Source organism: Phragmites australis, chromosome 3, assembly GCF_958298935.1.
Source record: "Phragmites australis chromosome 3, lpPhrAust1.1, whole genome shotgun sequence".
Classification (NCBI taxonomy): domain Eukaryota; kingdom Viridiplantae; phylum Streptophyta; class Magnoliopsida; order Poales; family Poaceae; genus Phragmites; species Phragmites australis.
The window spans coordinates 47527683-47540181 of record NC_084923.1 but is presented as its reverse complement, the minus strand read 5'-3'; the positions used below and the strand labels follow the sequence as shown (position 1 = coordinate 47540181).

Below are 12499 nucleotides of genomic sequence, written 5' to 3'. Positions count from 1 at the left end.
GTTTTGTCATCAATAAGCCAAAACCCACTTAGGGGGCCTAGATGCACTTTCAGAGAGGGAGAGAGCAAATCAACTGCTCTTGTGGTCGATTTAGCACGGGTGGGAGCAGGTGGGAGAGTGAGGGAGGGAGAGAGCAGGTGGGGCTGCTGTCTCTTTGAGTGAGTGAGGTGTGGGGTCGGGTGGTGGGTCCCACATGTTAGAGAGAAAGTTCGTTTCAACTGCGAATTACATTATTTTCTCTCTCGAATTTCTTTCTCTCATTCAAATGACTCGGAACAAAGTGCTCAAGTGTGCCAACATAATTTACAACAAAACTAATTATGGCGCTAATGATGCATGATTAAGCTTAATCACACGATTATGGATTTGGGACGTGACAAAGTCTAGGTTCGTGTTCGCACCCGAGTTGCTTGTGGCATTGGGTTGCACTGTTTGTTTCGCTTTGCTCCGTTGTAGGCTCTTATACTTGGCTCGTATGTTGTGAATCCTTATCCACAAGACCCTCTTTTGCCCCCTTTAGGTAATCATTTTTATTCGAAATATGTATTTGATACCATTATGTTGAATTTTGTGCGTATCATTTACTTGATCTAGGGACTGATACATGAGACACAGGGGAACCTGAGGTCAGGGATCCTAACAGCGGCATCCAGGGTTGTCTCCCTAGCAGATCTAGGCACAGGTGCAGCCATGTGGTCTTGCCGATGACTTGGCCCGTTCTCCACCAGCGTGGCCGACCTCCTCTTTGGTGTGGTTGCTTGGATTTGGTCGCGCGGTTGCCAGTTCTGGTCCCGCCCACGTGGAGAGGCCCTCGACAGAAGGCGTGGCAGTGGCGCGATCTGGCCACGGCTGCACATGGGGGGGCACGTAGCTGGCATGGACACATAGAGATTCAACCCTTTTGTGATGCACAAGGCACCCTAAGTGTCAACTTTGCCGGGGCTGGCCGACGATGACCGCCACACCTTGTCCAGACCCCCCCCCCCCGAGGCACTCCCTTATCTGTTGCGGCTCTACCTCTTTTCATGGCCATCCATGTTTGGTGAAGGCATTCATATCTTGTAAGCTGGTGCCCGTGCAGTGAAAGCATCGCGCCCAGTGCACGGGACGGAGTTCACCTCCGCACACCCCGACGTGGCTTCGTCGACCTTATGGCCTACCGTGGTCCTAGCGGCATGAGCATGTGGACTAACGCGAAAGTCGTGCAGCAAAAGCGTTGCACCCGTGCATGGTAGGTGCCCCACCTTCGTACGACATTGCAAAGGTCCTCTTTTACCTCATGCCCGTAAGTTCCATATGTGGTCTAGCGGTGTCCCTTGTAGCCTTCGGATCAACGAGGCTCTTTTGGAGTGAAGATGCTCAACTATTGCTCATGGGTTGGCCGATTGGGTCATCGTGTCGTCGAGCCCCAACTTGTGTGTGCGTTGGGGTCACCATTTGGTGTTGACAGTTGACTTTGCGGAGGGGCCTTCGTGTGGTTATGGTTGGCACAGATGTTATGCAGTCGTCTATCTATATTCGGTGGTGGCGGCTGGTCGGGTGTGGCTTTACAAAGGGATTATGATCATATCGGACGACGGAAGATTTTAGCTATGGATGCTTGTGGGCAGTTTAGTTGCCTATATTCTTCGCCTCCTATTTGTGGTTGGACATTGGATTCTTGTTTGTTTCGTGCATATTGAGTTTCAATCTTTTCTTTTATATCATTTTGTAATGGTTATGTGTACCATTTGGTGCAGAGATCATAAAATTATTTTATTTTAAAATAAAGCTTCCTTTATTAAAAATTTGCATAGCAAAAATGATTTTATCATTCTATAGGATCTCATGTCGGACCGTTCAACGGGCAGACCATGAACCGGAGTAAGCCAGGTCGCCAGGACGAGTTCCGGGCTGGTCCTTCTACCCTGCCCGGACCCCGGTACCCATAGCGGGTCCCCTGCTGGCCTTTGTCGGAGCTCCGCCACCGAAGCCTACTGCCTACCGAACCCTTCGTCCTCTTCCCCTGTCTCCTTTCTCCTCTAAACCCTAAACCACACACGCTTCCTAGCTCCCGCCCCTCCTCGAAGCGGCGGCGGTGGTGTCGGCATGGGCGCCCTCTCTGCGTCGACGTCCTCAGTGAACTGGCTAGTCGAGGACGACATCCTCCTCAAGAACGCCGTCGAGGTAACCCGCCGCCCCTACCCCCTGTATCCCCAATCGCAATTGGAAGAGTCCATCTATTCGTCTCGATGCGTTAACTGAAGCGCCAATTTGTTGTTCTCGTGTTTGTGCTGCTGAAGCACGATGAAACACAAGTTTTTTTAGCGGATAGTCAGAATTGATCATCTTCATACAAAAAATAAAAATAAAAATAAATTAAATCCTCTTGATTTGGAAAATTACCGACCTACAATCTGATTGGGATGAGTTCTCCTGGTAGCTTTAGCAATTTTGATTTCCCCCCAGGGTCCTGACCCCCCCCCCCCCCCCCCCTCAGTTAAGAGGAATTGTGATTCTGGTAACTCTGCTGGTACGCTGGGGAATCAAAATCTTGAAAATGGCGAAAGTTTTGTTTTCTCAGAAATTTAGCAATGGGGTGGCGTGGTTAGGGTGGTCATGGCACATGGTTTTCTAGACTAATTACAGTGGATTGAATCTTTTATTTAGGTGCTCTGCACTAAGTAGGAGTGAATCAACAGCCTAATCTGATTGAAACGGTCGCTTTTCCCTGATTTACACATTATTTTATCATGTGATTGTCATATAGCAACTTCTCATGTTGGTTGTACAATTTCAAGCTGTCACGGCGATACACAATGATACCATGAACTTCCACATATTTGCCTTATAGTTTTCTCTTATCCGAGGCAGTTTTTGTCATTTTATCTCATAGGTCAGCATATTGACCTTGTAATCCTAATAAGTGGGCTTGAAACCAACACTGTGTACCAACCCACAAAGTGTGGAAAGCTGCTCCAATGTTCGAATCTATCTGACTTTATTGCTAGTTCTCTATTTCGTGCTGAGTACTAACCGGTCCTTGTGATACTTGCAGACTGGTGCCTCATTGGAGTCCTTAGCGAAAGGAGCTGTATGCTTTTCCCGTAAATACACTCTTCAAGAAATACAGTATCGTTGGAATTCATTGTTATATGACCCAGAGATCTCAACACAAGCTTCTTCTCGGATGGCTGAGTATGAGAATGAACTTTCCACTTCCAATCCGGCCAAGGCACATAAACTTTTCAACTCAAAAGCAAAGGATTTTTCGTTTCAGAAACGGAAAATAGACAGTGTAAAGAATCTATATTATGCGATGAGAAAGAGAGTCTGCAATGATCCATGTAACACTGTTGACCTTGGATTTCTTATTGCCCCTTGTTCATGTATAGCAGCTGGTAGCGAGTGTGTATGTGAAGGCCTACCTAAACTTTCGCAAGGCCATCATGTCATTAACAATATTGAACCAGGGCTGAGTTCAGTGAGCCGCTATGGGCAATTGGGTGCAAGCTACAACAGTGGACATGTATATCCTGAAATCAATGGGCATTCTTTCCATGCAAAGCACACTGAGAGCATGGTAAGAGATGGGGACGCCACCAATAACGTCCCGTATGGTTACTCAGATGTAGGTCAAATATATGAACATCATGCCTACGCAGCAAAGAATCGTGGGAGTAATGAAGGGAACAATGTTATTCTTAAGGATATCACAGATTTTCAGGATTCTATGCAGTTTCAGCAATTGGACAGCAATCAATGTGGTAATGGAGTGGCAGAATCAAAGACGTTGGTGATCCCTAATCAAATTGGAGTTGAACATGACCATTTCAATGGAAGTGTGCAAGAACCTATCCCTCTCCACGTGATTGGTCAACCTGAGGGTTCTCAAACACCTGGTGGGGCAATCTGGAGCGCAGTTCAGGAAAGAGACAGACTCGCTCTTGCTGATGATAAGAAAATAAAGTCACAAAACAGACACCCTCTCACATTTCAAGCAAATTTAGATGGTCGGATTTGCACATCTGATTTAGAACACGCAGCAATACCGGAAGGTGATTTCATAGATTTTCCATTTTTCGGTAACAGTGAAGAATTTGATATCCTGAATGGTGAAAACTTTTTGAATTCTCCAAGTGAGGCAAATCAGGAGGATTTGGATGATCCTGCCTCCAAAGCTGTACCTGGGGTGAGATCAACCATGCAAAATCTGACACACCCCAACGAGGCCAATATGTCTTGTCATCAAATAGATCCTGGCCATGTGAAAAATAACGTAGTAGATGTTTCTGGTATTATCTTGGTTCCTACATCATTAGAAGTGCCTTGTCCTGGTCGGTATGTTGAGTGCATATTGAACACAGAAGATCCTGAAATACCTTGCAATGATGATGTTACACCTGGTGAGTATCCTCTTCACTGTTCTGCTTCTACCTTCGGCCAGAAATCCGAGAACACTATCTGTTCGGTCTCCCCTGGAACCAGCCCTCCATCAAATGCTGAACATTCCGAAGCAAGTGACTTGGCCCTAATAAAGGGGGAAGATATGGCAAATATCCAACCTTCATCACAAACAATGAAGCTTGGCCCATCCAATTCAGAACAAAAAGAAGGTTCAGTGGCACTTAATAAAGGTGGTGTCCTCGAAGCTAAGCTGTCAGAAGGTCCTTCAACAGCTGGAATCCTTTTGACTGGTAATATGGACAAGGATGATGCAAACACATGCATGCTAGCTTTGCCCTCTTTTAGTGCTGCTGGATTTGGTGAAGGATCAACTTGTAGTTTAGGACAACATGAAAGTTTTGATAACTCTCATGGATTGACTTTGCAAAATTCAGTTCAAGTTCCTGATCAGATGCAATACAACTCACATGATAATGGACCGGAATTAGGTGAGGAGTCTGCTCTGCAGAACTGTATGCCGTCCAATGTTCTATCAGATTTGGGTATTCAAGAACCTGTTGCAATTGTGCCAATACCAGCTCAAGCAAAAGAATGCTCTGACAATGAAAATGACGTTCCAAACTATTATGATATAGAAGCTTTGGTATAGATCTTTTATCTCAGCTACTGTAACCTCTTCACTATGATGCTTCTGACTAGTCACTTACTGTGTTCACTGCAGATTCTTGATCAGGATCTAATCCCGTGGGATCAAGACTCTGATTTGATGCATCCTGAAGGTAAATGTCCATGCGTTACAAAATGCTAATGCTGTCCAAGATATGATATACCAAAACATTCAAATATTGCATAGAGATGCATTTTTTTTTAAAAAAGTTTAGCATCAGTGGTACTGTGACGACAGAGTTGTCCGAAGGAAGTGTTGTGCTTAATTGCTTATGTTTATAGGCTGGAGTCATTAAAGACGAGATTGACCATTATAAGGGTATAGGCATTGGTTGGCTGAGAGGTTTAAAGGGTATATATTCATATTGTGGAACAAGAAGAATTGTTCTTATAATGGTGTAAGCGTGGGTGTAGTTTTGTCTGGACTCAGTATACTACATAAATGTGACCATTTTCCTCTTAATATCAATTTTGATGCAAACAACATTGAGGTGGTACATCATAAAAACTTGTATTTTTTTACCTTGTACTATTCAAGCCACAGTTCTGCATGTGCCTACTATGAACAAGGAAAAAAAATGTATTCTTATCTTTTTGTTTTTGTTTTGCACGATCAGTTACCAGCTTTCAGCAACCGGAAAGCAGGAAGTCATTGATAAGGCTGGAGCAGGGTGCTCGGTCTTATATGAACAGAGCTATCATGTCTCGTGGTGCCTTTGCAGTTATCTATGGATTGCACTTGAAATCCTACATAAAGGATCCTGAGGTAAATCAAAACAATGTTTTTCAACTAATTCGGTCTATGGGATATAATGAGAGGGGGGACAATTCAAGAGTCTGATTTTTTTCCTTGCTCATGTAGGTTACTCTTGGAAGAGAAACAGAAGATGTAAAAGTTGACATTGATTTGGGAAAAGAGGGGAGGGCAAATAAAATATCGCGCCGACAGGTACTTGCTTGAATATTCCATTCTGCGTTAAGAAATGTCAGTTACATTTTCTTAGGAAATGGCTAATGCCCAATAATTGTGGACTTGACTACTTGATTTAAAAACAAAAGATAATAAACATATATGCCCTGTCGAATGCGAGGTTAAATTTATTATATCTTGTTTTTCACTTGCACACGTCATTTACATTGCCCTGGTGTGGGGTGTTTGAGGCAAAAGACTTTTTTAGTACCTCCGGTGGGTCTTAGTCTGACTGGCAGCCGCAGTAGGTCTATGTTATCTTGTTGGCATTGATAAAAGTACAACATGTGTCGCATTGCTGCTCTCCAAACCCATTTTAGCGTGAAGGCTGTGAGGTTTGCTTGAATTAGTCAAGCAGTCAACTTTATCCAGTTGGCAATACTTGGGGCTGAAAAGGCTGGCACTGTTCTTTATCATGTGTTTGTGTTTTCAGTTGGGAAATTTCCGGCCTTAACACTCTGTTGTTTCAAATGCTATGACTAGTGTAAAAAACATTTGCAGCTGTTTAAGTTGACCACAAGTTTGTTCTGGAACTGCTGAAATCGTGGCATTTGATGCTTATATTGTTACTTGCAGCATAGCTTTTGCAATACTTCTGATCTTGTCATTCTGCTTAAAGAAATCATTTTTAAAAGCAATTAATGGCAGTGCTCTCTGTTCACATTGTGATACCCAGTTGTTGCATCCTACTGACCACATCATATACTTGTTCCCCTTTTGTATGCACATTTAGATATCAGGCTTGTGCACTGCCCTAAAGATAATATTTGCCATGTTTTGCTAAGTCAGTTCCTTTTTTACTTTGGTACCACTCTTTGTATTTTATATTCAATCCATGTTTTGTTCTGACAATCAGGCGGTTATCAAGATGGATGAAACTGGGTGTTTCCATATCAAGAACATTGGAAAATGTCCAATATTTATTAATAGCAAGGAGATTCCAAGCTGCAAACGCATCAACTTAAGCTCTGACTCATTAATCGAGGTACTGATATTTCCTTTTTTAATTTCTGATCGAAACCTTCACTTTGAAAACTAATTTGTAACTTGGTGGTCAATCAATGTTTCTTTGTGTAACTATTCCAGTGATCTTGTCATACTCATATCATCTTCTGATGCAACCACAGAGTGTTTCACTTCTATAGTCTTTGAGTTTAATCAATATTCAAAAGCTATTACTATTGGCTACTATATAGTTTATGGTTCTACTTATACGACTTAACTGCCGTTTTACTGCTTGTTGTTCTGTTATTTTGGCCTTTTTGTAGCATTTAAAATAATATGCATAAATACGGTGGTGATTTGTAAGCATATATCTAACAATTACTTTTCGATAAGTTAACTGCAATGGTAGTTTGCTGTTCTTCCCCCCCCCCCCTGGGGGGGGGATTCCTTTTCCCATGTTATTTGTTTCACTGAGATGTTAATGATATTATATATATCACTAAGTATCCTCACGCTGGACTTATTTAGCTGCCGATATTTCTTGCAGATAAAGGAAATGCGGTTTATTTTTCACGTAAATCAGGATGCTGTGAGGCAGTACCTTGCTCGTGACCTGAAGCCAGAACGCTAGTTTCATCTTGGTTTTGAGTCAGCACGCTGCGAGTGAGCAGCTCATTAACAACGATAGTGGAAGTAAATGTTGAGTGAGCCAGAACGCCTGTGTCTGTAGTCTGTATATAGATGTAGTGTCACGTGTGTTGTGTCATTCTGTGCCGTTCAATGAGCATGATAGATCCTTCATGTCCAGTACACCATTGCTCAGTCTGTACTGACACTCCGAGAGTCCCAGTCATATTTTCATATGAAAGTTGGCACCCTACATTATGGTGAGTGCCAAGAGCCAACCATCGTAGTAAGTGCAAAAAAAAAAAAAAAAAAAAAGAAGGCAGTTTATAGGCTACAACCGGAAAAATGCACTTGTGCAACAAACCATTGGATTCTTGCAACGTTATCACCATACTTTATGCCTAATCAATCCTTGACGGTGGGTTTACACATTGGCAGATGTTGGAAAGGATTTCATGGTGGTGGTACTTACCTAAAAAGGAACTTCACAGCCATTTGCCGACACAGTTTCGGCGCAGCATATGCGTATATGCGCATTTCGATTGAGTGTTGGTGGAAAGAACGGCACTCGCATTGCATGATGCAACCGAAAAAGCTTGACCAGAAAATTCATATCGGGAGGAACGTTTGAGGATGCTCTCTACAATAACTGACTAGTCTGATTGGTACATTTACACCGTGTCCGTTTTTATCTCGCTATATAGAGCACGACAAAGAAGACCGCTATATAGAGCACGACAAAGAAGAAAAAAAAATAGGTTTACAAATTTTGTATATTATAATATTTATTTATAAAATTATTAATATTAAACATATTCAATTAATTATAGAGAAAATAATACTACTTTTATGCATACACATAGTTTTAACATGTAAATGAAAGTAATACTAACGTAAAAAAACTTGTTTCATATTTTTTTAGTTCATATATTTTCTTTGCATTTTAGATTTTTTCTAAAAATTACTAGATTGGCAAATTGAAAAATCAAGGTCAAATCCGAAAACCCAAGTGTCTTTCTAGCTCGAATTTAGAGGAAAACCTTGGGTTTTTGCTTGTAAGGTAGAAACATACGTAACCTATCCAAAACTTGAGGCATAGGTCACACCAGAAGGTCAACTTCTCTACAAAGAAAATAGTCAAAATGCGGGTTAGCACCCAACCATTAAAAATGACAAGTAAAATCAAGTTCTAGCGATATTAAAAAGATATGAGACCTTTTAGCAAGGTTCAACTGGCCAGAGTTGACCTTTTTTAATCATTTAAAATGATCCATTGAACCCTTTGATGCAACAGGAGTCGTTCCCTGAGAAACCCTTTCATTGTTAATTCTTCATCTGGGCGTGGTTCGATTCCACCAAGAATGATATAGCAATGAGGGGGTCTCATCTTGCCGATTGCTAGCTTGGAGCGTCATAAGAACTTGATTCATTAATATAACTAATATTTATTTCGATATTTTTCTAAAATTTCTCAAAAAAATTACATACGTATCTACATATATGTATACATATCCGTGGCCCACTGCCACGTGGCATGTGTTATCTCCGTGGCATGGTGCTATGCTGCTGCTGCCTGCTACACAATCGTGGAGGGTGCAAATCCTGCTGAACCACTAGCTCCTGCGATTGGTAATCGGAGCATGTCATCGGGTGTAATAGGATCACAAGTCACAAATCATGGCAGCTAAACAATGCATCGTCTTAGTTTTTGAACCGTTGATCGTATAATAGGAGACCCAAATGTCACGTGGGCAGTTACATCCTCTGTTTGGCCTTCAAAACTTTACTTCAACCACTAGTACATTTAGAAATAATTACTCGCGACTATGAGCTTATGGTCAAGCAAAAGAATGTTAAACGTCAGCACTAGTTTCTCGATTTGACAAGTCCATTCAATACTGGAGTACTCGATTACCAAATTTGACGCATAGGTCTTACAAGTCACGTTACTGAAACGAAAGGAGCAGTGAGACATTGATCCGGGCTCGCCTTCTCAAAACCCGGAAACCGACGCGATGCGAGTAAAAAAAACAAAAAAACAAAAAAAACCCTAAGGTAGCATCTGATTGTTTGAACTAAGTTATCGTTTTGGATAGGATGTTCCGGATAAAATGGTACAAGTAAGTTGTTTGTTACATATATGGAATGGTACGAGAATATGTTTGGTTGCTTAAAAATTATGTATATCCATATATAATTTAATTATATTATAGGAATAATAATTTTTATATTTATTATTATCAATAAACTATGCTAATTAGTACTAATCATTACTAATACCAGCTAATTATTACTTAAGTTGTCAATAATTATCACTAAATACTCACAATAATAATTACTTATAGTTAATAACATCTAATTGCAACTAATGTTAAACTAAAAATCCTTAATAACCATTAATAATTACTAATCATAAGTAATTAGTGGAGTTGATAGAATTTATACATGGTTCGTTCAGCTAATTTTTATGCACGAGACCATCAACATCTGAATAGAATATTAGTGAAATTTGTATCACTCTGATTAGAATGATTTGTTTCAATTCACCCAACCAAGCGTGAGAAGAAAATCTCATTATTTAATAATCGAATCGAAATTTTCTGAAGTGCTGAAGTCACGAATAAACAGTAAAATATGAGCGATAAATAGCACCAGAAAACTGTAGCAGTGCTGTGACATCAGATTCGATCCGTCTATCTTAAATCCAATAATTCATATCAATTTATAGTCACCTCACCTCACTTCGTCCGTTGGTGAAGTGGGGATCCCATTCCTCTTGCTGCTCCACCGTCGCGCCGGCGCGGCGCCTATTTCTTCGCCTCATGACGAGCGACCCGCGACAACCACGCGCGACAGGAGGAAGCACCAACTAACACACCAGCACAGAAACAAACAGGCAGAGCGAGCGAAGCAAGATGGGTTCCTTCCTCTCGAGCTTCTTGCCGCCCGCTCCCGCCGACGACCCCGACTCCGCCGTCGTCGCCGCCCACTCCAAGGCCACCTGGGACGAGCAGTGGGAGGCCCACAAGAGCGCCGCCAAGCTGGTCAGCGCGCGCCCTCCCGCCCGCCTCCGTTCCTCTTTCTTTCTTTCTTTCTGCCGGTAAACCCTGCCTGGATCTGATTTTTTCTTTACTTGCTGTGCTGAAGTTGGTGATCGACTTCTCGGCGTCGTGGTGCGGGCCGTGCCGCTTCATGGAACCGGCCTTCAAGGAGATGGCCTCCCGCTTCACCGACGCCATCTTCGTCAAGATCGACGTCGACGAGCTCTCGGTAATCTGCCTGCAACCCGGTGCAACTTTTTTTGGTGTGTGTGTGTGTGTGGGGGGGGGGGTATCTCGTTGCGGTTGTGTGGCTTTTCACGACCTGTGTGGCAGATCAGCATACGAGGAACCAACACGAGCTCGCCTAATTTAGTTCAGAACATTGAATTGGCGCCTATTTTGGGCTAGGGGAAAAGATTCTGATTAGTCTGATATGATCCTGGAGTATCGTATAACAGTGTGGAGACTGGAGTGAATTCGGTCTAAGTTGTCCCCAATTCTCCAGATGTTCCAATACAGCTGTGTGAAAATCGAGCTCAGTTCTACTAATCAGGGAGTCTAGATGCGCTTGTGTTAAGTGAGAATGACTATGTTAAATTGCAGCGAGTTTGATTATTGAGGGTAGTAATTAAGGAAGCTAGCTGCTCGAGCACTAGAATTAGATTCAAGGTTTACTGTTTACTCACCCTTTATGTACTAAAACTAGTAGTTTTTATTGGTGCCATTTTAAGAGTTCACTCCAGTAGCACCAAATGGTCCAAATCAAGAAAAGAGAACTCATGAAGGCCTGATCTTTATAGAATTAGAACACATGGTGCACATCTTTTTGTCCTTGTGAGCCTGAAAGAAAAATACAGGCCGTCTGAATCTGATATTATTCTCTAACTAGTAGATCATATTCATGATTTATAGGGACTTGAATAGGACCAAAACTACTACTGGTAATCTGGTCAAGTTCAGCCTCAAATAGTTCACGTTTTCATCATATTCTTAGCTTAAATAAGTAGTGTTTTCTTCCACCTGAATGTGACGGATTATGTTTATGTGTGAGTGTTGATGCTAAGGTGCTAAATAAATCACTGTTAGAATGATGGTCTCATGGCACTGTACTTGGATGGATGAATTATATCCATCTGATTTATCAAGTTGCAAGGAGATACTAAAAAATATATTACTCCTTGGTTTCTTTGTTGATGAAAATTTTACTCGAATTATAGTAAATGAAAACAGTATTCAGGGAAATTTTATATATTCTGATCATGTGTCTAAGACAAAATTTGAACATTGCACAGCTCCACACTCGGGAGCAAAAAACGAAGATTGATTCATATAGCTGGAGGCAACTTTAAAAATTCCTTCGCAAGGCTGCCACGGCAATTTACTCATTCAGCACATAATGACATAATGTTTCTAATTGGTGACGCGTTTGAATTTCTCAGGAGGTCGCAAGGACATGGAAGGTAGAGGCGATGCCAACATTCGTGCTAGTCAAAGATGGGAAGGATGTGAGCCGTGTGGTTGGGGCTAAGAAAGACGAGCTCGAGAGGAAGATCCGCATGTTCATCTCATCTTCTTCCTCATCCTAACTTAATAATACATGCAATCCCATCTTAGTACCATTTCCTCGTTTCTCTCAAATGGTAGAGGGGCTCCTATGCTGCTCCCAGGTTGGAATGTCATTCTGTTTCGAAATGCTGCAAAACTGTTGTGAAATGGGGATAAATGTGCCTGGGCTAATAAAGCTTCTGGAACTTGAAATGCGAATGTGTCTGCTTGTTGTATTTACTCGGTACCTATGATTTGTATGAATTGATGAATGGGTTTCAGAATTCAAACAAAGCTGGAGTGATGATGTTGTGCTTGT

The 12499-nt window shown here is 41.9% G+C and overlaps 2 protein-coding genes across 2 annotated transcripts; both read left to right on the top strand.

Annotated features, from left to right (window-relative positions):
• The first annotated feature begins 1979 nt into the window (after positions 1 to 1979).
• LOC133913550 (uncharacterized) lies at positions 1980 to 7872 on the top strand. The gene is made up of 7 exons (XM_062356728.1): positions 1980 to 2166; positions 3038 to 5029; positions 5108 to 5165; positions 5670 to 5818; positions 5915 to 6001; positions 6879 to 7007; positions 7515 to 7872. The coding sequence occupies exons 1-7, from the start codon at positions 2089 to 2091 to the stop codon at positions 7596 to 7598; spliced, it is 2577 nt and encodes an 858-aa protein (XP_062212712.1). The 5' UTR covers positions 1980 to 2088; the 3' UTR covers positions 7599 to 7872.
• A 2464-nt stretch (positions 7873 to 10336) lies between these two features.
• Positions 10337 to 12393, top strand: LOC133913549 (thioredoxin H2-2-like). Its single transcript, XM_062356727.1, has 3 exons — positions 10337 to 10638; positions 10742 to 10864; positions 12075 to 12393. Exons 1-3 carry the CDS (start codon positions 10510 to 10512, stop codon positions 12219 to 12221), a joined length of 399 nt encoding a protein of 132 aa, XP_062212711.1. The 5' UTR covers positions 10337 to 10509; the 3' UTR covers positions 12222 to 12393.
• The last annotated feature ends 106 nt before the right edge of the window (positions 12394 to 12499 follow it).